Below are 27,112 nucleotides of genomic sequence, written 5' to 3' on the forward strand. Positions count from 1 at the left end.
GGTGATGCAGCCAGTCAAGATGGTGCAGCTGTATAACATTTTGAGGATCTGAGGGCCCATGCCAAATCTTTTCAGCCTCCAGAGGGGGAAGAGGCGTGTTTGGACCGTGATAGGTCCTTAGTGATGTGGACACCAATGAACTTGAAGCTCTCGAACCGCTCCACTATAACCCTGTCGATGTGTTCGGCCCTCCGTTTCCTGTAGTCCAGGTTCAGCTCCTTTGTCTTGCTGATGTTGAGGGAGAGGTTGATACACACACACAATACTCACATGCGTAGGCCCATGTCCCTCTCTCTGTGTTTTGGCCAAGGCACACCAAAACTAACGGCAACAAACACTCCTGCCTCACGCTCCAGAAATAATTGGCAGCCATTTTTAAATGCAGGGCATACCAGTTTAGCACCAGTTCCTGTCAGATTATTATTAGATATTTTTTTAGTCATTTAGCAGATGCTCTTATGCCGAACGACTTACAGTAGTGACTGCCTACTTTTTTCTGTAGTGGTCCTCGGTGGGAATCGATCCCACAAACCCTGGCGTTGATTCTTAAGGAGCACTCTGAATATTGTCAGCTCACTTTTTTGATGGTGATGAAGTGCACCAACGACTTCAAGAAAAACAATTGACTCTCGCAGAGGCGAGAAGCAGGTTTTTGACCTTGAGCAAGCTCAGGGTGAATCTGCTGAGTGGAGTTAATTCTTCGCTCAGAGTATCATGTTTTTCACACTGCTGCTTACTATTACTGAGACTATTTCAGCAATCTATCAACACAATGTTGAATAAGACAGTCAAGATATCACATGTATTTATTTGTACTAGATATCTGATGTATGAACCACGTAGCCTACTGAGGCATTTGCAAGAGTGATAACTCACACATTGACAGTAGTGGACAGGAGAAAATAAAATATAAGAAATGTGGTATGACATCACTACACTACTACACGACATCATCTACCTAGAAACATAATGGATGATATAAAGGAGCTCTAGCAAATGATGGTCGATAGTATTGAGTTGAAAGTTCACGCACGGCTCCATCTGCAAAAGGGGTTGAGGTCGTATCGTTGTATCGTTCTCAGTGAAGATGGGAGGTCATTGAGCGGTCGACAGCCATTGAGGCACAGCAGACAGTTATCCAATGGGAGGGAGGGATGGAGGGAGGAGAGGGAGGGTTGTAGGAAGAGGAAAGGGGGAGACGAGAGATGTCTAGGAATAGCTTGGCTAAGGTTAAAGCAAGCCAGCCCAGGGACACTAGTTACCCTGGTTATATGAAGGGCATTTCACATGGACCATATATCACATGCATCAGCTGATCACAATCGGCTTTCACAAGTGTATGTTAATATATGGGTATGAGAAAGTAGGCTACAGTATGTCATAAACAAAGTGGTGTTCAATACCCTACTATAAGGCTACTTTCCAGTGATGGCTGTAATACAGTGAATTTAGGTTAATTAGGGTTTAATACATTATTTTGTACAAAACATAAAATGAGCTCAACTGCCTTTTGTGACCATGTATCATCTTGCAGTTGTTGACCTCTCTCTCTCTCTCTCTCTCTCTCTCTCTCTCTCTCTCTCTCTCTCTCTCTCTCTCTCTCTCTCTCTCTCTCTCTCTCCCTCTCTCTCAGGTGAGGATGCCGAAAAGAGAGAGAGTGGTGGGATGCATCATTCGCATCACTTGTGTACAGCGGAGCTTCAGCTTACACACTGACTCAGAGCGCTATCAGGGCTAGAGAGGCAACCCGAGGCAGTCTGCACTGCAGTCTAGCAGAGCAAGCCAAGCTCCTGGATAAGCAGACAGGGGTAATAACGGGAGACCAGATTAAGGCAACCACCTACGGGTGCTAATGGGTGGATATAATGTAGTGGTGGACTATTTCAACATCCACATCTATCTCTTTGATGTTGACTATGGGCTGTGGATCCAAAATGGTCACAAGTGTGCAGACCCCCTGAGCAGTTTCATCATACACAGTGGCTTCAAAGCTTCAAAGGAGGCGACTGACTTCTGACCCCAGAGTAAGTATGTTCTCTGGGTTGGGGATGATCCAAAATGGTCGCCAGTGTGTGTGTCAAACCCCTGAGCAGTTTCATCATACTCGGTGGCTTCAAATCTTCAAAGGAGGCGACTGACTGACTTCTGAGTGATCCTGTGATGTGTGACGGCACGTGGAGTCACTGCCACTGGGACAGCAGCTAAACCTACTGTATCATCGAAGGGGACATGTAAGTGACTTGAGAGTTGAGTTACTCTGTTTGCTTTTTACGTGCTGTTATTATAACACAAGCTCCAAATAAAACACTGCAGCAACAGAGATGTGGCATAGCTGGCCATTTTAATTATGGCATGTGGGGCCGTCTGTAGATTATAGTGTGCTGCCATTTTAATTACTGCATATTTTGCCCTATCTTAGCTGCCAGTCAAACTGCGCAAAAGTGAAACCGAAACCTAAGTTTAGCTATTCATTCTGAGAGGTTAAGGTTAAGGTTTGGAATAGGGTTCAAACAGAAAAACAAAAAATACAAAACAAGTGCCTAGTACTGGGATTGAACCTGCAATCCTCTGAGCCGCAGCTCACGGTTTAAACCCATTCACAACCCCATTCCCAACACCCTAGCTCGTTGCATGCCTACTAGATGGTAATAGACACTCGCGTTGCCCCTAGTGGACATTAGGAAATTGCCATGGAGATAAAATGCCACCCAGTGCCATAATTTCACAGTTTCAATGATGGCAGTGGGTGTCGTAATCCACTAGAGTCTGCCCTGCCTTATTAGGAGAGGAGAGGATTAGCGACAACATGGTTCGCAATCAGGGGTTGACCGTTTTATTTTATTTTGGAAAGGCCCATGATGAATGGGACTGTGTCTGTTCTGAACACGTATTTTTATCACAATTCTACTTCGTTCTTCAGGGCCACCCTTACAATTCCTCAAAATGCTGAACTCATTTCACACGCCTTTTGATGACGGGACCATCAGTGCAAATCTCTCTCAATTAAAGAAGAATCAAAGATGAAAATAAACAACACAACCATTAACGCTGCCCCATTGGCCTCCCGAGTGGCGCAGTGGTCTAAGGCACTGCATCACACTGCTAGCCGTGCCACTAGAGATCTTGGTTTGAATCCAGGCTCTGTCGTAGCCGGCCTTGACTGGGAGACCCATGGGGCGGCGCACAATTGGCCCAGGGTAGGGGAGGGAATGGCCCGCAGGGATGTAGCTCAGTTGGTAGAGCATGGCGTTTGCAACGCCAGGGTTGTGGGTTCGATTCCCATGGGGGGCCAGTATGAAAAAAATTAAAAAAATTATGCACTCACTGGATAAGAGCGTCTGCTAAATGACTAAAATGTATTAGAAGAGGTACCCTGTTGCTAATTACAACCATTAGCCTCCATAGCCAAACCACTAGATAAGAGACAATATAATATTGTGTATAGCTATCTATTATTTCTCTAGCTGAAGTTCTATTATTACATTGAAGGTTATAAACTATTAACAAGTGACTGGATGAATTATTGAATGTTTTGAGCTGCATGTCTCCATTATCCCCAGGGAAGGATACGCACGCGCACGCACGCATGCACACACACACACACACACACACACACACACACACACACACAAAGGAGACATCATGACTTATACATACGGGTCTTGCGTGCCGAATCCTCCACAAACAGGGAGGAAATGTCCTCGTCCACCCCGGCGTCATTTCTGGCGATACAGGTGTATGCTCCCGTGTCCTCGAAGTGGACGTTGCTGATGTGCACCTCGCTTCCGTTAGCTGGTCGACAAAAAAGAAAACATGAGCACACAGACAGATGCGCACAGACAGACAGACAGACAAGACAGGCAGACGCACGTATGCACACACACGCACACAGACACTGTCAGTAAGTGTGGCACAGACAGATAAAATACAATTTGTGTGTTGCCAGTGCCACTTTCAGAGATGTTTGCCTATTTTGATCAAGGTCATCCCATTACATAACTGAGACTAATAGGATAGGAGACGGGAGAGTGAGGGGTCTTAACAGGATTGGAAGAAGTCAAAATGGGAGACCTTGCAAAGTTGTCCCATGCAGTGGGAGTCATTGTGTATTGTGTTGATGTAGTTGTCGCTAACGGTAGGGTGTCTGCTCATCTGGGGAATGATTTTGGTGTCACACCCCTAAGAACGGATTTAGGGGTTTAACATTGGACCAGTCATCCATGCAGAAGAAAGCACTAAGAAGAGCCACTGAACACGTCGATTGTTTTTCTGTTGCTCATAAGAAAAACGATATTTCAGTCTTGGAGGAGTGTTTCCTGACCGATTCCATGTTTGGTTAATGATGTTTGTCCCCCATGAGACACTGTAAACGCAGAAGCCTATTTCACTTCCTTAAAATCTCCAGAATGAATCTAAGATAACTCAAGAAATGTGTAATTAATTTTGACATTTTTGCTGAAGATGTTTTAGTTGTGCAATTTTACATCTAACTAAGGTGTTTGGTGCAGTATTTCTCAAGTACAAAAATGTGTGATGTGTTGTCGTATGTAAACAATGTCGGAGCTGCTAGGCAGGCCTGTGTCACTGTCTATGCTATTGGATAGAGAGCAATCACCGCAGCTGTTCACCCCATGTTAGTGGGCAAATGGACATTGTCTTATCAAAACCCAACCTTCATTATGACGCACAAATGTTCCAAACTCCGTTATAGACGAGACTGACTTTATAACCACAATTTCCAAATGTACACTTTGTAGTCAATTTTGACACTAGAATAAAACGTTTTGAAATGGAGCGAAACAGGGAGGTACTAGCTTAACCTGTCCAATAAGAACACATATTTTCCATTTTGGTTGCAAAACGTTTCGCTTCGGTGTACCCTACTGAACATGACCCAGATGTATGCCAGCGTTGCTAGATTCGATTTCTAACCCTATTCCCCCCCAGCGACTAGATGGAACCCACCTTGCAGGGTGAGCTGTTTGGACAGCTTGGTAGCGATGTCCATGCCATTCTTCAGCCATGCCAGTTGTGGGTTGGGGATACCCTCAGCATGGCAACGGAGACTGGCCGTCACCCCTGGCTCCCGGGCCTGGCTCTCTGGGTAGACCCGGATGACGGGAGGAACTGCATTGTGGGAAGAAGGAAGAGAAGATGAATGTAGGTCCACACACTTTGTTGAAAGGGAAAGGGCTTTTGAGGAATGAGGCAGCCTTATTGGATGATACGTTTTCTTTTAGAGTGTCTGCCAAGTCCATTTCACTTCTCACTCTGCAGTAGCATACCATCAATAGGATCAAGTGCATTTCCAGCATACGCTGAATGCCATTAGAACATTGGTGTGCTCGGCGAGATCCGCGCAAACCAAACAAATCAGCTTGATAAATAAGGGAGAGAACCTCGGTGGGGCTGGCCATTGATTTTGTTGGGCGACCATTGATTTTGTGCAATCTTTTGTCAGGCAAGGGGATGAGGGGGAAAGGAGCTGCAAGAAGAGACACAAAAAAAAACGACTTTTGTCTAACAACTTTACTTAAGATGTGTTCGTATATAACAGATTTATAAGCAATGCACTATACCGAATGTTCAGGCATTTATAAGCAATAGACACAGAATTCCATAGGTTAACCTGCAGTTTTTGACAAGAGTAATTTTTATGCATTGCTTATGAAGGTGTGACATAGTTATTATGCAGGGACCCTATGACTTGTTAGCATATTTGTTAGTATAAGTGTAAAATTTAAATAATATATTTGAATAATCCTTAGAATGGATAGCACATTCTATTAATTGATAATTCAAGTATTATGACAAAGGTCAAAGAGAGCTAAACAAATATTTTAATTATTGAAAAATTAGTTACAAAGGTTTAATTTAATCAATGTGTGTCAATGCACTATTGACTCATCAAGTGCACCTCCAATATTGCTGTACTTTTAATGTGGAGGAATCATTGTAAACAAAGGCAATATGGCAGTTTGTGACAGTATGCTTCTCTGTACTTCACTTTCTCTGTTGAATTTAAGAGTAATGACCTGATAGAGGTATATTGGGAACATCAGACCACTCCAACATGCTATCCTGTCATTGACATTTGGGTCACAGCAAATGTACCCCAAATCTATGGCCTATTTACCCACTTTAAAATAGAGGTTAAAAAAATAGCAGTAATACCATTTAACCTCTAAAAGCCTAAGCTAACATACGGAATTATTTAAGATGGTCATTCCATGGATCATTTAGCTATTTGATTTAACATTTTAGGACCCCTTTAGGTATAAAAAAGTTACATAATAATATCTGAAAAAATATTGAATTTGGTCTTTATTACTATAGCCCATAGAAACGCATTGAATAACACATTCATAAATGGCAAAAAAGACAGTAAAAAAAAAATTCATACGGTGTCTGTTTGTAGGCCAAACTGTTTGGACGCTACAGACGTTTTCGTAAGAAGACCGATTTTCGGGATGTCTCATGGTCTGACAAACACCGCTGTAGCTCAACCACCTTCCTCCGCAGATACGGAAGGCCGCCAAAGGAGGATGCGGTGGATTGAGACGCAGCCCATGCAGCCCATATCTCTAGCTTAAACTGACGGATTTTGATGTGGATGTTTTTATTATGTTATGCACAGGTGCATCAATAGACTGTTGACGATTAAAATTGACTTGTAAAGAGCAGTAACACCAAGGCTTCAGAAAAGATTGCCACCCTGCTACCCTGGTAGGCTGGCATAGGAGAGAGAAGAGGAGTGCCCCTGGCTGCAGAGACTATTTCCTGTGGGCTTGATTAGGGAGCGGAAGCCTTTGGCCAGCCAGGTGAGTGTGAGACTAGAGAGTGATTTGGTGCCATGGCCATCTGCTCCCAGTAGCATTCTGGTTCCTAGAACCTGGTACGTTCCACCTGCCTCAGCTTGAAGGAATGCCACCCAGGAATGCCAAACATGCCAACCGGAATGCCAACCGGAACGAGACATGGCAGGTGTAAGATACATGTAGCCAGCTGACAGAACTAACACTGTTAAAATCCATTAAATGTATAGTTTAAAATGTTGTTTGACTCTTTATATCAAACATCATTAAAAAAAAATATGTAGCGGATTCCCACCGGTTACATCGATACCATGTCATTAGGTGACAATTTTTGAGGTCGTGCCGTCTTTACATAGCGAAGGCCTTTAAACTCCACGTTTCCACTTCCAATTGATATACTACAGCCAGCACACCTTGTATAAGGTCTTATTAACCTAGAATAAAAACAAAATATTTCTCTAAACACTTCTTATTTTTTATGTAAGTGCTTTGGTGCTCCCTCCCTCCCTCCCTCCCTCCCTCCTTCCCTCCCAAAATTCCTCAATCTTTCTGCTGTGCAAGCATCTGCAAACAGACTTCTTGTTTCTGTTCGAATCACAATTTCCTTTAGCTCCGGACAGGCACAAAGTGAAATATAGTCATAGTGGTTTTTACACTCAAAACTAGATTCCGACAGAATTGGAGACGTGTTGTAGCCTGATGTCTTCCTAGGAGTATCAAGAGATGTAGTGATAGAAGGATGGGACACAGCAGGGTTGACAGCTCCATCATAAAACTCCCCAGCCTGCCGTCAATCACACAGCAAGTCTCCCTTCAGCACTGGTGGCAAAGGAGGTGTGTATCACACATACACACACACATAGACACACACACACACAGGCATGCACGCACACATACAGACATGCCCGCATACACAGGCACACACACAGTCCTTCAGGGGACAGCCTTGCCAATACAATCGAGGGTGGTTTCAGACTTTCAACTTTTCACCAAATTGACTCGTAGCCCCTTTGAGTCCCCTGCCCTCTCTCTTTGTTGCATCTCAAGCATCACAACCAAGGCAAGCCCCATTATAGGGGCCCTCTGAGTGTTCTGGCCCCCCACCATGAAAAAACACTTTTTCCTTGGCCCATGCTCATCTCTGAGTAGTGATTAGTATTTCTGCCTGCCTATTCTCACAGCTAGCTCTGGGCCACCCATGGAGGGTTCCAAACACCAGAGAGAGGGAAACATACACGGATGCCCCACATCCCTACAGCCAATGAGGACCACGACTGTGAAAGCCAACTTTATGAAATCGAGGGACTACGATTTACGTGAATACGTATACATTCACCAAGTTAGACCATTAACAGCCCCGGACACAAGAGTAATGCTCATGTGGCTTATTTCACAAATTGGCACCGCAATTGCTCAGTGCTGATTAACTTGTCTAAAAATCATGTGATACTAATCAATGTAATACACATGTAATAACATGTGGAAACCCTGTAGAGAGGAGATTTTATTGAGTCATCTGGCTGTAAGCAGTTGTTTTGCATTACTCAAGCAGCTATGGATCATAAGCATTTGACCATAATTAAACGCATTGCTTACAGTTTTTTAACACGTCATATCCTTATGCCCTTACACATTTCTATATAATATACTGCAGTGGTTATCAAAGGAGGGTATTTTTAGACCGAACCCTGAACCGTATTTCCAGAGAAAGGTGAACATTATCCCCTGACAATTCTGATATGTGTTTTTTCAATGTTTTGATGCATAATTGAGTGAAAGGCCATCAGTGAACCCCGATGGCTGATAGTACAAAGATGAACTTGTGTCAACATAATTATATTTTTTTGCCCCATCCATTTCTAAAATAATTTGCCAGGCAGCCTTTCCCCAGGCCAGCCAATTTGTTTTTCAACCAATTAAAGTGATACATTATCATTAACTACACGTTGAGTGGTACTGTGTGTGCTTTTAGGTCATCGTTAATGGAAACTGTCTGTTTCAAACGATTTTCATTCTGTCACAAATTCGGCAGCAGTGAGTGTTTTAAGACAGCAGCAAGCACTATCTTTTCCTGTGTGCCTCAATTCATGTCTCTAATATAAAAATGGCATTGACAAGACATGGTCTCCTTTCCAATTACAAAGCAATTCAATTCAAATCTAGCACTTGAAAGCTTTTTCTCACAACTAATGGGCTATTTGATTAGCTAAATCTGACCGAGTGATAATCCTGAAAGAAAGGAAAGTGATTTGATCCCTCTGACAGAATTATCGATCAAAACAACACTCTCAACAAGCTCATATTGTATTCCCAGTTTCAGCGTATTTAGAAAAAAAAGAAAACTTGACAGTCCTGTAAGCATTTCATTTCACCTCACATGTCTCTGTATCAATGGTGGCATGTCAAAGTATCAAGGTGCACCCTTAGGTGTGATTTAGCAGCATTTGGCGTGGATAGGCGTTTGGCTGTGACGGAAGGAAGTGTAAGAGCGACCATTCTGTTCCCGCCGAGCAGAGGCGGCTGCTTACCGTTCACCTGGAGCGTGTGCGTCTGTGAGAGCTGCTCGAACCCGTCAGCATGGCAGCTGTAGTTCCCCATATGGGTGGTGGTCACCTTGGTGATGTACAATGAGCCGTCATCTCCAAAATCCTGCAGAAGAAGAAAGAGGGACGTCACAATGAATGTGTAGGACAAAAACCAATGAGTTCAAAATCGAATTCACCTCAGTATGAATGATATTGTGTGTTCGGATCTGAAAATGAAAATGTTTTGTGAATGTGCACAATGTGTTCAGGCAATATGGCAATGGGGCTTGCAGCAGAGAAAATCAGTGTGTTATTGGAACTTTTGTAAAACAGCAAAAGAAAAACAAGAAAAAAACAAGACATTAAGAAATATCAGAGCGCGCCAAGTCAATGCGAACTAATGTTCTTAATGTTCAGCATAATCAATTGAAAATGCCATTTTGAGTAATCACTGAAAAGAGCTAAATGAGAGGATGTAAAAACAAAATGTACGCCTATGCAACACAAATACAACAGTTTCACTGCGCAACTTCAAATGACAAGCCAATCTGTGAGGCTACCAAAGTCATGACGAACAACTGAAACCAATTGAATGTATGCTGTCATGATCAAGCTGGTGGTGAACACAAATAGGTGCTGAGTAAGAAGAAAAATACAAAAAGACGAAAAAATACATTAAGAATACAGCTGTTACAGTACATTGAAATAAGCCCCAAAGCTAATGAATCCATACACTGTATTGAAGTAATGCAACCATCTGGAAATAACTTAAATTCACTTCCTCATTTAACACCTATCAAGATTCATACTTTCCGAGGTAATTTACTATTTCTCCTGGGAGTATTTCTTACTTCAGTTAGTTGATTAAAATCTATTAATTCTAATTTGATTAGGCAGCTTTCCTTGCTGAAAACACAGACAGACCTGAAGAAAGAAAGCAAATCTGTGTTTCTTGTCATAATTCAATTAGAATTCCGATCATGTCTGATGCCATTGTTCAGGTCTCAGAGTCAGCACATGTCGTCCCATACATACACCTGCAAGACAGCTATAAAGGATAGGCATGGGTCGCAATGTATGGCAGGTACAGCCTCTATGACCAAATAAACAGCGATCAGGTGTGGGATTGTGAGGCTCAGGCTGTACCGGATCATCATACCGTCGCTGTGTAAAGGGAATTGATGGCGTGTTTTGGCCCCTCTGCGGAGAGCATATTGTCACCCTTTTAAATGAAAAATGAATGGGGGGAGAAATGAAACTCGGAGGGGTGGAACTAGAGGCACTGGAGGCAATCGACCCCGCTCCCTTCCACCACCCCACCTTCCCCTCCACCCCTCAGACATATCTGAGGGAAGGTGAGACGGTGAGACAGAGGAGCGAAAAGAGCAGAAGGAATCGTATTTACAGGCCATCCTGATAGAAAAAATGGCTGCCGTGCTCTCTCTTAGCAACCCTTTGCATGATCAGCTGACCTCTTAAAGAGCACCAAGGAACCATCTCATTGGCATCTTGACCCTAATACAGGGCAGGACGTGAGGCCAGCTGTACAAGCCGACTTCCTCAATATGATGTCAAGGTCGAATGTATCCGGGACAGAGAAATGTCAGAATGCATTAGCTTTGTGGGCTTTTTATTGTGGATGACATAGTACACACTTCTGTGGTGATGTCAGTTCCGATAAAACCTACCTGTGTTGGGATCTGCTGGGGAGAAAGAACACAATTGAAATATTTGGATGTTAGTTAAAAGGAAGGGTTGAGTGAAGGTTAACATTGAAGGAAGACATGACACGACATAAAAAGTTGTCAGGCTTTCCACCATGTTACACTACTCATTATACAGCTACATTTATTCATGCATTTTGTGTATCAGACAATGGATATGAATTGGAGTATTTACAGAGGCAGTATATTGAATAGAGAGAGGTCCATAGGTCTTATAGTTCAACATATACATGCAGTGTGAAGTATGCCTATAGAGATTAATATGTTAGCTGTTATACCCCAATCAGTACTATAGGCCCCTGAACATTGGGAGATAAACCACAATACCCATAATACCCTTGGTCAGGGCGAACCAAGACTCTCAAGATAAGGACAGCACCGAGACAGACTGTCTCCTCTATTACAATTCCACATTAATTCCTTAAGCTTCTACGCCGGACGGGTCTAGACACCGCACAAGACTCCATGTAGATACTTTCCCAAGCAGTGCACTCATCCTTGCAGCCTTTATCATGCTTCAGCCTTCTCCTGTCTGGAGCATCCTAATACCAGCTAATAGCTGAGGATGATGATGCAATGCCCAGCAACTGTCATATTCATGGATTAGAGTAAGCTGCTTTGTCAAAATGGAGACCGGCTCTATTGAACTCCATAATAAGAGCACACCATTAGGATTAATGTGGGATTAACTGAGTCGGACTGTTGACAGATTGTTTTTGAAATAACATCCATTCTTAAGGGAAGTGGTCTGTTAAATTAGACAGTATAAATCCTAGAAATCCATTCACCGAAATAGAACTGTAATTAGTGTTGGCAGTTCAGGCCTTGGCATATTAAAAGGCACAATTATGCCAGAACCTTGGTGAAATTGGGTAAATGGCGTTCACAGAGGAGGTTGGTGAACACCAGGTGCATATAAATCCACTTGTTTTGCTATGAAAAACTCTGTTGGCGCTTAGCTGCAAGACTAAGTGCAATAAATAATCTAGGGTAAGCCGGTTTTGGGTTTTTGCTGATGTTCCATTAGTATTTCGCTTGGTATTTTGCTTAGTCTAGTTAGTAATAAAACGCTTGGTACACACATTTTTATGTTTAGAAAAAACATGGCTGGTGGGCTGTTCATAATAACAATAATATGCCATTTAGCAGACGCTTTTACGTATGGGTGGTCCCGGGGTCGAACCCACTACCCTGGCGTTACAAGCACCATGCTCTACCAATTGAGCTACAGAGGACCACAACAGTGGTTAACTGTTAACAGTTCATATCAGTAGGCCATCTGCAGAAATCATCTGCCCAAGGTCGTGTACGAGGGCAATTTTAGACGACTGCAGGAAAATAAATCCGACGCTGACAGACACCGGGATCAAAGTTGAGCTCACACTGATGAAGCCGTGGGCAGAATACAGTTAACCTGAATGGCATGGACATTGATGCTAACACAACAGAATGAAGGTATCCCAACTTGACTTCATTTGCCTGTGACTGAATTTAAATAGTGCGCATACAATACAGTGTAGTGTCCAATTCAATTGAGCTGTTACAGTCCGTAACACTGCAACACCGTGTAAGGTTGGTTTTCTACTGCATCACAGCACATCGGATTAGGAACCAGTTAGTACAATAAGAGTTGACATCAACTAACTGTATGTCGACGCTAACAATAAAACATGTCTTCTTCAATTCAACAGGGAAATAAGTGCTTCTATGTGAAGAGGAGGAAACAAAGACCCCCCTTCAGGTTGCAAAGCCTCTGAACTCCATTGGATGTCTTCAGCGGTTGCTCGATGCTACCCAAGGAACACATGGAGCGAGTAAAGTAAAACAGTCCTAGGAAATATCTACCATATACAGGAGCCGAATAACATCAACGTCGACCTAACTTGACCTGACAAGGCCCTTACTTTACCCAAGAGTTCAATCTAGCTCACTCACTTTCATCCAACTTGGCATAGGCTGGTTTTGATGCATTCCCAAGTCAGCGTGCCGTACAGAATTATTAATAATTTATTATAGAGGGGACTGGGGGGGTAAATGGCAGTGTGCCTGCTTTCACATGCAAGTCATCAAGCACCTTGGAGAGTAGGCGATGGATGGGGCCAAGAAAGAAGAAGATTCCCATCTTCATGTAAATGGAGGATCATAAGCAGCCGAAGCGCTTGGAAACAGTGGGGACAGAAATCCAATTCCAGAGATGATGGTGCTCGGCGATGACTGGCGGCAGCTGTGCACCTCCTCGCACAGTTTTAAGGGTCATCAACATTTAATGTTACATTGGCGGCATCGCTGGACCTCCTTTATCTAATGCGACAGTGTTGACTCAATTATGCACGGTCGAGTCAGCTATAGCTTGGCCAACCCTGAAGGGGGAGAATGTAGAGAGTGGGCAGTGTTGCCTGGTGACTCACTGCACCTCCAGTCTTTCAGTGTCCTGTCTTTGAAGAAGGATGAAAGCGACATGATGGTTGTCGGGGGCTACCAACAGATACAGCACACAGACAATGTCAGAGACAATGACACGCTCAGCGGGAAGTAAAAATAGGTGCTTCCCCATCGGAGCTGAACCCCTATGGTAACCCTCACAGCAGACTGAATATCTGACATTGTGAATAACTGTCAAACCCAAAATGTTGTTCAAAAGCTATAGGTCAACCTTTTGATTTGTCCAGGTTAAAGAGAGCATGTATGTGTGTGTGCATGCGTGTGTCTTACAAAGCTAGAAGTTCAGTTGTATTTCAGGTGGGGCTGCAGGCAGTACTTACATTTATGTCCTCCAAATCCAGCGAGTTGAGAACCTGATTGTTGCGTTTCCAGATGATGGGAGGTCTCTGGTCCCCCGTGATTGCGCAAGTCAAGATGGCACTCTGGCCAACGGTTACCGTGGTGATAATCAATTTCTGGTCATCGGGCAGGGTGAGCTGGAACACTTCTGTAAAGAAAGAAAGCCAGCCGGTAATTAGATCACCCGTTAGACATAGAGAGATGTGTGACAGCCACTTTTGTTTGACCAGGGTGCTTGAATGTAAGAATTAAAATGTGTGTGTGTGTGTGTGTGTGTGCATGCATTTACTTCCATATATCAAAGAAGCATGCAAAATGATGTTTTCTGTGTGTGAGCACACATCACACTGAAAAGCAGAGTGATTATGGTGCTGTGTGTTTGCACGCATTCTTTGAATTAATCAAGCTGAAAAAAGTAGAATAGACAGAGAGAGGCTCAATTAGCCAGTGTTTTGTTGGCAAGGCACAACATTACTGCATGAAGTTGTTTGTTTTATGGTAAAATATGCATAGGGAAAACATAATGAGTTCATACGTCAAGATATAATTTATGAAACTAGGTGTAAAAACTGAGTAAACAAGAGGTTTAATGTACATTTAATTTAAACCATGCCCACATCTCCAAGGATTTCTTCCACCCAACTAGCTATCCATATTATCATGTGGACTTTTCCAAAGGGATTGTGGGTGTTCTATTCAATTTCCCACAACGCCGCCATATTTATTATTTGATATTATTTGAAATTCACCGGCAACCCAAAAGAAACCCCAGTCCTCCACATATTGCTATCGTCACTGATTGTTCTATTGAAAGTGTCCATATAGTACCAAAGGCACAGAAAACATATTGGAAAAACAGAGAACTTTTGTGTGTGGCCAGTAAGGGTGCCGATGCAGTTCTTCAGTGAGACAATGAATGAACAAAAAGCTGTTACCCAAGCATCCCTTTAATTCTGTTATGGAACTAGTGTGAGCCTTTTAATTTTCCTATTGGGCTAATGAGCAACAGAGCAAAAGGATACACTGACTGAATTGGTTCTGCTCCTGAGAGCATGAAATACAAAAACCTAATGAAAGAAAAGCCCAGGTCCGGAGTCTAGCAGTTAGCTTAGCGCAGCGAAACACAACTGAAAAGGGGAAGACAGTTCAGGTGCATCAAAGCTGGGACTGAAACTGATGAACAGCTTCTATCTCCAGGCCATCAGACTGTTAAACAGTCACCACTAGCCGGCCTCCGTACAGTACCCTGCCCAGAACCTTAGTCACTGTTACCAACCGGCTACCACCCGGAACTCTACCCTGCACCTTAGAGACTGCTGCCCTATGTACATAGAGTCATTCAACACTAGTCACTTTAATTATGTTTACATACTGTTTTTCCCAGTGTATATGTATATACTGTGTTCTAGTCATGGCTCATCCTATATAACTACTGCTGTACACAGCTTTTCAATTCATATACTGTCCATACTGTCTATACACACCATCATAAACATACTGTATATATATATACAGTGCATTCCGAAATTATTCAGACCTCTCGACTTTTTCCACATTTTGTATTGTCATTATGGGGTATTGTGTGTAGACTGATGAGGAAATGTTTTTATTTAATTTATTTATTTATTAAAGCTGTAATAAGGCTGAAAAAGTCAAGGGAATGAACTGTATATTCCAGACTCTGACATTGCTCGTTCTGATATTTGTCAATTTCTTTCTTTTTAACTTTTTGGATTATGTGTGTATTATTTTGTATGGCTAGAAACATAAGCATTTCACTGCACCTGCGATAACATCTGCAAATCGGTGTACGCGACCACTTTGATTTGATGAGCTGGAATTAGGCTAAACTCTGCATGCGGTGTAGGTTACCATTTATATTACATTTACATAACAAACTTCTAAGTCAATCTGTTTGTTGTGTCTGTACCATTTCTGTGATTCCTATACTGGAATAACCCCCATATGATAAATGCTTGAATACTGCAGACACCAGATTCTGTAGGAAACACAAATAAAGATATACGTTGCTGCCCTCTTGCCCTGAGTAAAGATTGTGCTGACTAATGGTTTAAATGGTTCATAACCCCAAGCAATGCATGTCCAGTAATACTATGGGGTTCAAAAGATCAATAAAAAACTTGAACAGGATTGCCCTTTTGAAGATTCAATGGAGCTAACTGTGTCATTAAGTTATGAATATGTACAATTACACTTCTACATTGTTTCAAGAATTCTAGGGAGATGTTTCTCAAGGAGAGAGGATTGCGTATGATTGTCCTGGAAGACTGTATTGTCCTTTGTGAAATTCCCTTGTGGAAGGCTAAATCCAACACACAAGAGGACATACAGTCGCTACTGAAAGTCTACACACTACTTGCTAAGTTTTCACATTTTGCTGCCTTTAACTTCAATCTAAAAAGGGAATCAATTAGATTTGTTTCCTTCTGATCTACACCACCTAGTCCACATTTTCAAAGTCAAAAAATTATGGAAAATGTTTGCGTATGTCTTCACACCCCAGAGTTAATACTTAATGGAAGGAGCTTCGGCAGCCATTACAGCTGTGAATAATTTTGAATAAGATTCTACCAACTTTGCACAACTCTTTGGGCAAGTATGATCCGTTATTTTTGTCAAAATTGCTCAAGCTCAGTAAATCTGTTTGGAAATCATTGATGCACAGCAAGATTCAAACATTGTCTCTGATTTTTAAGCAGATTTACAGTGCATCAGAATGTAGTCGCACCCCTTGACTTTTTCAACATTTTGCTTCATTACAGCCTGAATTTAAAATGGATTATTAAAAAAAGATTTTGTGTCACTGGCCTACACACAATACCCCATAATGTAAAAGTGGAATTATGTTTTTAGAATTGTTTACAAATTAATTCAAAATGAAAAGCCTTGAGTCAATAAAAATCCTAGAGGAAAACCTGGTTCAGTCTGTTTTCAAACAGACACTTTGAGAAAAATTCAGGACAATAACCTAAAACACAAGGCCAAATATAGACTGGAGTTGCTTACAAAGATGATATTGAATGTTCCTGAGTGGCCTAGTTACAGTTTTGACTTAGATAGGCTTGAAAATATATGGCAAGACTTGAAAATGGCTGTCTAGCAATGATCAACAACCAACTTGACAGAGCTTGAAGAATACTTTTAAGAACAATGTGCAAATATTGTACAATCCAGGTGTGCAAAGCTCTTAGAGATTTACCCAGAAAGACTCACAGCTGTAACTGATGCCAAAGGGGATTCTAACATGTAAATGTGTGAATACTTATGTAAATGAGATATGTATGTATTTCATTTTCAATAATTTTGCTAAAAATTCTAAAAACATTATTTAACTTTTCCATTATGGGGTATAGTGTGTAGATGGGTGAGAAAAATACGCTACCAGTCAAAAGTTTGGACACACCTACTCATTCAAGGGTTTTTCTTTATTTTTACAATGTTTTACATTGTAGAATAATAGTGAACATATCAAAACTATGAAATAACACATATGGAATCATGTAGTAACCAAAAAAGTGTTAAACAAATCAAAATATATTTTAAATTTGAGATTCTTCAAATAGCCACCCTTTGCCTTGTTGACAGCTTTGCACACTCTTGGCATTCTCTCAACCAGCTATATGAGGTAGTCACCTGGAATGAATTTTCAATTAACAGGTGTGCCTTCTTAAAAGTTAATTTGTGGAATGTATTTCCTTCTTAATGCGTTTGAGACAATCAGTTGTGTTGTGACAAGGTAAGGGTGGTATACAGAAGATAGCCCTATTTGGTAAAAGACCAAGTCCATATTATGGCAAGAACAGCTCAAATAAGCAAAGATAATCGACAGTCCATCATCTTTAAGACACGAAGGTCAGTCAATATGGAACATTTCAAGAACTTTGAAAGTTTCTTCAAGTGCAGTCGCAAAAACCATCAAGCGCTATGATGAAACTGGCTCTCATGAGGACCACCACAGGAATGGAAGACCCAGAGTTACCTCTGCTGCAGAGGATAAGTGCATTAGAGTTACCAGCCTCAGAAATTGCAGCCCAAATAAATGCTTCACAGAGTTCAAGTAACAGACACATCTCAACATCAACTGTTCAGAGAGGACCGTGTGAATCAGGCCTTCATGGTCGAATTGCTGCAAAGAAACCACTACTAAAGGACACCAATAATAATAAGAGACCTGCTTGGGCCAAGAAACACGAGCAATGGACATTAGACTGGTGGAAATTTGTCCTTTGGTCTGGAGTCCAAATTTGAGATTTTTGGTTCCAACCGCCGTGTCTTTGTGAGACGCGGTGTGGGTGAACGGATAATCTCTGCTTGTGTAGTTCCCACTGTAAAGCATGGAGGAGGAGGTGTTATGGTGTGGGGGTGCTTTGCTGGTGAGACTGTCTGTGATTTATTTAGAATTCAAGGCATACTTAACCAGCATGGCTACCACAGCATTCTGCAGCAATAAAACATCCCATCTGGTTTGGGCTTACTGGGACTATCAATCAATCAATCAATTTTATTTTATATAGCCCTTCTTACATCAGCTAATATCTCGAAGTGCTGTACAGAAACCCAGCCTAAAACCCCAAACAGCTAGTAATGCAGGTGTAGAAGCACGGTGGCTAGGAAAAACTCCCTAGAAAGGCGAAAACCTAGGAAGAAACCTAGAGAGGAACCAGGCTATGAGGGGTGGCCAGTCCTCTTCTGGCTGTGCCGGGTGGAGATTATAACAGAACCATGCCAAGATGTTCAAAAATGTTCATAAGTGACAAGCATGGTCAAATAATAATCAGGAATAAATCTCAGTTGGCTTTTCATAGCCGATCATTAAGAGTTTGAAAACAGCAGGTCTGGGACAGGTAGGGGTTCCATAACCGCAGGCAGAACAGTTTAAACTGGAATAGCAGCAAGGCCAGGCGGACTGGGGACAGCAAGGAGTCACCACGGCCGGTAGTCCCGACGTATGGTCCTAGGGCTCAGGTCTCTCAGTTGGCTTTTCATAGCCGATCATTAAGAGTTGAAAACAGCAGGTCTGGGACAGGTAGGGGTTTCGTAGCCGCAGGCAGAACAGTTGAAACTGGAATAGCAGCAAGGCCAGGCGGACTGGGGACAGCAAGGTGTCATCATGCCCGGTAGTCCTGACGTATGGTCCTAGGGCTCAGGTTCTCAGAGAGAAAGAGAGAACGAGAGAATTAGAGAGAGCATACTTAAATTCACACAGGACACTGGATAAGACAGGAGAAGTACTCCAGGTATAACCAACTAACCCCAGCCCCCCGACACATAAACTACTGCAGCATAAATACTGGAGGCTGAGACAGGAGCGGTCCGGAGACACTGTGGCCCCATCCGAAGAAACCCCCGGACAGGGCCAAACAGGAAGGATATAACCCCACCCACTCCGCCAAAGCACAGCCCCCGCATCACCAGAGGGATATCCCCAACCACCAACTTACAATCCTGAGACAAGGCCGAGTATAGCCCACAGAGGTCTCCACCACAGCACAAACCAAGGGGGGGGCGCCAACCCAGACAGGAAGATCACGTCAGTAACTCAACCCACTCAAGTGACGCACCCCTCCCAGGGACGGCATGAAAGAGCACCAGCAAGCCAGTGACTCAGCCCCTGCAACAGGGTTAGAGGCAGAGAACCCCAGTGGAGAGGGGAACCGGCCTGGCAGAGACAGCAAGGGCTGTTCGTTGCTCCAGCCTTTCCGTTCACCTTCACACTCCTGGGCCAGACTACACTCAATCATATGACCTACTGAAGAGATAAGTCTTCAGTAAAGACTTAAAGGTTGAGACTGAGTCTGCGTCTCTCACATGGGTAGGCAGACTGTTCCATAAAAATGGAGATCTATAGGAGAAAGCCCTGCCTCCCGCTGTTTGCTTAGAAATTCTAGGGACAATTAGGAGGCCTGCGTCTTGTGACCGTAGCGTACGTATTGGTATGTACGGCAGGACCAACTCGGAAAGATAGGTAGGAGCAAGCCCATGTAACGCTTTATAGGTTAACAGTAAAACCTTGAAATCAGCCCTTGCCTTAACAGGAAGCCAGTGTAGGGAAGCTAGCACTGGAGTAATATGATCAAATTTCTTGGTTCTAGTCAGGATTCTAGCAGCCGTATTTAGCACTAACTGAAGTTTATTTAGTGCTTTATCCGGGTAGCCGGAAAATAGAGCATTGCAGTAGTCTAACCTAGAAGTAACAAATGCATGGATTAATTTTTCTGCATCATTTTTGGACAGAAAATTTCTGATTTTTGCAATGTTACGTAGATGGAAAAAAGCTGTCCTTGAAACAGTCTTGATATGTTCGTCAAAAGAGAGATCAGGGTCAAGAGTAACGCCTAGGTCCTTCACAGTTTTATTTGAGACGACTTTACAACCATCAAGATGAATTGTCAGATTTAACAGAAGATCTCTTTGTTTCTTGGGACCTAGAACAAGCATCTCTGTTTTGTCCGAGTTTAAAAGTAAAAAGTTTTTTGCCATCCACTTTCTTATGTCTGAAACACAGGCTTCTAGCGAGGGCAATTTTGGGGCTTCACCATGCTTCATTGAAATGTACAGCTGTGTGTCATCCGCATAGCAGTGAAAGTTAACATCATGTTTTCGAATAACATCCCCAAGAGGTAAAATATATAGTGAAAACATATCATTTGTTTCTCAACAGGACAATGACCCAACACACCTACAGGCTGTGTCAGGGCTATTTTACCAAGAAGGAGAGTGATGGAGTGCTGCATCAGATGACCTGGCCTCCACAATCCCCCGACCTCAACCCAATTGAGATGGTTTAGGATGAGTTGGATGGTGGAGAAAAAGCAGCCAACAAGTGCTCAGCATATGTGGGAACTCCTTCAAGACTGTTGGAAACGCATTCCAGGTGAAGCTGGTTGAGAGAATGACAAGAATGTGCAAAGCTGTCATCAAGGCAAAGGGTGGCTATTTGAAGAATCTCAAATTTAAAATATTTTTTGATTTGTTGAACACTTTTTTGGTACTACTTTCATATGTGTTATTTCAGAGTTTTGATGCCTTCACTATTATTCTACAATGTAAAAAAGAGTACAAATTAAGAAAAACCCTTAGGTGTGTCCAAACTTTTGACTGGTTGTCACGTTCGTTTAAGGACGGGTCAGACCAAGGCGCAGCGTGATATGCATACATGTTTATTAAACTGATAAACACACGACAAAACAACAAACCAAACCAAACGTGAAGTCCAAAGGCTGAACACAACACTAGCCTAAACACGGAACAAGATCTCACAACCCCTAATTGCCAATAGGCTGCCTAAGTATGCTCCCCAATCAGAGACAACGAGCCACAGCTGCCTCTGATTGGGAAACACACCCGGCCAAACATAGAACTACACATACTAGATAGAAACATAGAAATACTAACACAGAACATTCACACACTGCCTCAACATATAAGAGTCCCCTGAGTCAGGGCGTGACAGTACGGGCCGGGCCGTACTGGCGACACGCACCACTGGCTTGGTGCGAGGAGCAGGAACAGGCCGGGCCGGACTGGGAACATGCACCACTGGTTTGGTGCGAGGAGCAGGAACGGGCCGGGCTGGACTGGCGACACGCACCACTGGCTTGGTGCGAGGAGCAGGCACAGGCCGGGCCGGACTGGGAACACGCACCACTGGCTTGGTGCGAGGAGCAGGTACGGGCCAGGCCGGACTGGGAACACGCACCACTGGCTTGGTGCGAGGAGCAGGACTGGGTTCCTTTATTAACCCCCGCTCCTTATGCTGCCTAACTAGCTCCTCTCTCCGTGCCTCTACTTCCTCCTTTTCCCTACGAGCCTCCTGCAGTGCCTCCTCTTGACTGGATCTCTCCCGCTCTATTCTAGCTATCAGCCCCCGTAATATGGTGGCCTCCTCTCTTACCCTGCCGATCCGATCCTTCTCTCTCTCTCGGCACTCCTCCTCCAGTGAGGACTCCTCCGGGAGCCCCCACGAGTTAGGGAACAGAAACTCATCATCGTCGTCATCCTCCGACTCCTCAGTATAAAACTGTTCCCACTCTTCTTCCCATGGTCATAGGGAATTCATCTGGAATCCCACCGGGTGCAGTGGTCGGGGCTCTTCTCTCTCGCTCCCCGACCACCCCTTTAGCCCCCCAAAAAAATGTTATTGGGGCTGCTTTTCGGGCTTCCTCCTCGGCCGGCTACTTCTGCGTTGCCGTTGCTCCTCTTTATACCGGGCCTCCACTGTCTCCTCCCAAGGACGGCGATCCATCCCAGCCTGAATCTCCTCCCATGTCCAGGATCCCTTTCCGTCCAGGATCTCCTCCCATGTCTAGGCTGTCTGCTCCTGGGCACGCTGCTTGGTCCGTGTTTGGTGGGATCTTCTGTCACGTTCGTTTAAGGACGGGTCAGACCAAGGCGCAGCGTGATATGAATACATGTTTATTAAACTGATAAACACATGACAAAACAACAACCCAAACTAAACGAAACGTGAAGTCCAAAGGCTGAACACAAAACTAGCCTAAACACGGAACAAGAACCCACAACCCCTAATTGCCAATAGGCTGCCTAAGTATGCTCCCCAATCAGAGACAACGAGCGACAGCTGCCTCTGATTGGGAAACACACCCGGCCAAACATAGAACTACACATACTAGATAGAAACATAGAAATACTAACATAGAACATTCACACCCTGACTCAACATATAAGAGTCCCCTGAGTCAGGGCGTGACACTGGTACTGTATATATTTAATCAATTTTGAATTCAGGCTATAACACAACAAAGTGTGGAATAAGTCAACAGGTATGAATACTTTTTGAATGCACTGTAAGTCAGGCCTGAGACTGAACCACTCATGACCACTCGACACTTCTTGGGAAGCCATTCTGGTGTTTCTTCAGTATGAAAATCAGTGTAATTGTCCCGATGAAAAATAAAACTATATTCTAGGGTCAGGTTTTCAGAAGACTGAGGCAGGTTTTCCTATAATCTTTTACCTGGGCTTTGCTCCTTTCATGTTTATTTTGATCTTGACAAACTCCCAAGTCCCTGCCTGTGACAAGCACAGCCATAACATGATGCTGCCACAAAATTAGAAAATACAGAGGGTTTCACTCCGTGTAGTGCCAAAAAGTGTATTTATTTGCTGTGTGTTACTTAACTGCCTTGTTGCAAACAGAATGTAAGATTTTTTGTGGAATTTTTAAACACAGACTTTCTCCTTTTCACTTTGTCATACAGGCCAGTAATGTGCAGTGAATGCAATTTTGTTAATCCTCTGTGTTTTTAAGTATTGTGGTGGCAGCATCATATTATGGGTATGCTTGTCACCGGCAGGGACTGGGGAGTTTGTCAAGATTAAAAGAAACATGAAAGGATCAAACTCAGAAAAAACATTGGATGAAACCCTGCCTCATCTTCTCATAATGTGGTCCTCTGTAGCTCAGCTGGTAGAGCACGGCGCTTGTAACGCCAAGGTAGTGGGTTCGATCCCCGGGACCACCCATACACAAAAAAAATGTATGCACGCATGACTGTAAGTCGCTTTGGATAAAAGCGTCTGCTAAATGGCATATTATATTATTATTATTTCTGAATACCTAACCTTGGGATAGTTTTATTTTCAACGGGACAATTACACAAATATTAACACCAAAGACACACCAGAATGGCTTTCCAATAGGTGTTGAGTGTTCCTAAATGGTCCAGTCTCGGTCCTGACCTAAATCGGCATAAAAATCAGAGACAATGTTTGAATATAGTTGTCCATTAATGACCCCCAACCCAAAAAAACTATGGATATAATGTTGCCCTAAGAGTTGTACAAAGTTGGTAGAATCTTATTAAAAATTATTCACAGTTGTAATGCCTGCCAAAGGTGTTTCCACTAAGTATTAACTCTGGGTTGTGAAGACATACACAATCAAGAAAAATTATTTTTAGAAGTAATTTAGAAAATGCTATATTTTCTCTTTCACTTCTGGAGTAGGGGAGGAATGTGGAGTAGGGGAGGAAAAAAATCAAATTTAATCCAGGTTTTTTTGCTTAATTTTAAGGCTGCAAGATGTGAAGACTGTGCAAGGTGTGTGTAGACTTTCACTAGGCACTGTATATGTTAATATGCTCAAACACACACGTCTTGTAGATTAGCCTTTAATTTCTCAAGAGTGGGAACATCTGTCAAATCATTAGCAAGTCCCTTCCTTTGCCCGACAATTAAAAAATCTTGTGTCTTTGGAACTGGAGTCTTCTGGCAGGCGTATTAGCACATGAAAACAAAGTGTGGTTGTGACGAAGATGTTAACAATCATTGCTATTTAGCTTTAAAGGAGGTAAAGGCTCTTTAAAGTTGATGGAGTATTGGAAAAAAAAGTCCTCAGGAAATTGCAACATGACAACAATAATGTATAATGTGGCATAGACAATCTTAATAAAATAGTATAATTGAGCTACGAAAGAGCAAGAATAGAGAACAATACCCCCGATCCTAACCCCCTAGAGTCTATTGACGCACCGGTGTGTCAATTTAAGTAACAAAATAAAAAAATCCCCTTTAAATTAATCAGTTTAAGCTAGAGATATCTATTTTTTTGCATGGGCTGAGTCTCAACTTAATATTTGGTACAGAAACCTTTGTTTGCAATTACAGAGATCATACGTTTCCTGTAGGTCTTGACCAGGTTTGCACACACTGCAGCAGGGATTTTGGCCCACTCCTCCATACAGACCTTCTCCAGATCCTTCAGGTTTCGGGGCTGTCACTGGGCAATACGGACTTTCAGCTCCCTCCAAAGATTTTATATTGGGTTCAGGTCTGGAGACTGGCTAGGCCACTCCAGGACCTTGAGATGCTTCTTACGGAGCCACTCCTTAGTTGCCCTGGCTGTGTGTTTCGGATCATTGTCATGCTGGAAGACCCAGCCACGACCCATCTTCAATGCTCTTACTGAGGGAAGGAGGTTGTTGGCCAAGATCTCGCGATACATGGCCCCATCCATCCTCCCCTCAATACGGTGCAGTCGTCCTGTCACCTTTGCAGAAAAGCATCCCCAAAGAATGATGTTTCCACCTCCATGCTTCACAGTTGGGATGGTGTTCTTGGGGTTGTACTCATCCTTCTTCTTCCTCCAAACACAGCGAGTGGAGTTTAGACCAAAAAGCTCTATTTTTGTCTCATCAGACCACATGACCTTCTCCCATTCCTCCTCTGGATCATCCAGATGGTCATTGGCAAACTTCAGACGGGCCTGGACATGCACTGGCTTGAGCAGGGGGACCTTGCGTGCGCTGCAGGATTTTAATCCATGACGGCGTAGTGTGTTACTAATGGTTTTCTTTGAGACTGTGGTCCCAGCTCTCTTCAGGTCATTGACCAGGTCCTGCCGTGTAGTTCTGGGCTGATCCCTCACCTTCCTCATGATCATTGATGCCCCACGAGGTGAGATCTTGCATGGAGCCCCAGACCGAGGGTGATTGACCGTCATCTTGAACTTCTTCCATTTTCTAATAATTGCGCCAACAGTTGTTGCCTTCTCACCAAGCTGCTTGCCTATTATCCTGTAGCCCATCCCAGCCTTGTGCATGTCTACAATTTTATCCCTGATGTCCTTACACAGCTCTCCGGTCTTGGCCATTGTGGAGAGGTTGGAGTCTGTTTGATTGAGTGTGTGGACAGGTGTCTTTTATACAGGTAACGAGTTCAAACAGGTGCAGTTAATACAGGTAATGAGTAGAGAACAGGAGGGCTTCTTAAAGAAAAACTAACAGTCCTGTGAGAGCCGGAATTCTTACTGGTTGGTAGGTGATCAAATACTTATGTCATGCAATAAAATGCAAATTAATTACTTAAAAATCATACAATGTGATTTTCTGTATTTTTGTTTTAGATTTTGTCTCTCACAGTTGAAGTGTACCTATGATAAAAATTACAGACCTCTACATGCTTTGTAAGTAGGAAAACCTGCAAAATCGGCAGTGTATCAAATACTTGTTCTCCCCACTGTATATATATTTCCTTTCTTATATCTCCTAGATATAAAACCTTACTCATTATGATTTATTTTTGACTGTCTTTTTTGCCATTTATGAATGTGTTATTCAATGCGTTTCTATAGGCTATACTGTAGTAGTAAAGGCCAATTTCAATATTTTATCAAATATATTTTGTACATTTTTATTTATACCTAAAGGGGTCCTAAAATTCTAAATTAAATAGCTAAATGGGCTTAGTGGGACTATCATTTGTTTCTCAACAGGACAATGACCCAACACACCTCCAGGCTGTGTCAGGGCTATTTTACCAAGAAGGAGAGTGATGGAGTGCTGCATCAGATGACCTGGCCTCCACAATTACATAAACACACAGTTGATCAAAATATTCCAAATAAATGTTTGCAGAAAGCAAACGGTGGTCATATTTTGACATGCTCACTGAACTCTGTCGGCCCATATCACATGATATACAGATGCCCACAACGGAATTCCTACTCTACAAATAAAACAATACAATATCCAAGTGGGAGATTCCTACCCCTGGCTCTTTTATGATCCTCCTACCCCTCGACACTGCTGGCAAAACAACCATGATAACATCACTGTTAACACGACACATGGACGTTTCAAAACCCAGCAGGCTTTATAGTGACGGGATATACCCACAAGATCTCCTCCAATAATATCCTCCCTAACCATTCAATTACAGTCCCTTGTATCTTAATGGCTTTGGAAATGCGCTCCGAGCAATAAACTCGATTTTCAGGCAATCTCGGGGGGATTGAAACGGGGGAAGTTATGGGAGAGTTTAAAAGATAAATCGCCAGGCGGCGGGCTCCATCATCATCATACCGTCAGAGGGAAAACGATTTGCATGTGAAGTCACAGAACGGGCAATTCCTTATAGCTCGAACTGGAGCACGGGCTGCTGGACATTTTGGCTCACCTTCTTTGGCCTCTGATTTATCAGAATGGCAAGTGGCCCTGGCTGCTCCTTTCGTCTTGTTTTGGACTTCCATGGCTCTTCTCCTGGGAGGGACCCAACCTTCAACATACAGCCTGTAATTAGTGATGAATAGGCTGGGTCTCCCTTTTCATTTTCTCCCCGACTGTTCCCATAATGGGATGGAGGTCCATGCCCACCGCCGGAGTCTAAATCACCTATGGCACAGTAGAGGAACTGTGTTTGTCAAGGAAAATAACTGGTGCTGCAGGACGGGAAGTAGCCAAAGGGGCAGGCAAGAGAAAAATAGCAACCCACTGTCGTTTAGCTA

General features: G+C 43.1%; 1 protein-coding gene across 1 annotated transcript in view; it reads right to left on the reverse strand.

The window, feature by feature from the left end:
- The window catches only part of LOC311104630 (follistatin-related protein 5-like), a gene marked incomplete at its 5' end in the record, with an annotated part of 105,792 nt that overhangs the window by 31,937 nt on the left and 46,743 nt on the right, over positions 1-27,112 (reverse strand). The window contains 4 exons of the mRNA XM_084146484.1: positions 3,658-3,792; positions 4,966-5,127; positions 9,344-9,464; positions 13,827-13,993. Coding sequence (XP_084002610.1) covers positions 3,658-3,792; positions 4,966-5,127; positions 9,344-9,464; positions 13,827-13,993 — 585 coding nt within the window. The remainder of the gene's footprint in view (positions 1-3,657; positions 3,793-4,965; positions 5,128-9,343; positions 9,465-13,826; positions 13,994-27,112) is intronic.

The sequence above is a fragment of the Coregonus lavaretus genome (assembly GCF_964263955.1).
Source record: "Coregonus lavaretus genome assembly, chromosome: 29".
NCBI classification, from domain to species: Eukaryota; Metazoa; Chordata; class Actinopteri; order Salmoniformes; family Salmonidae; genus Coregonus; species Coregonus lavaretus.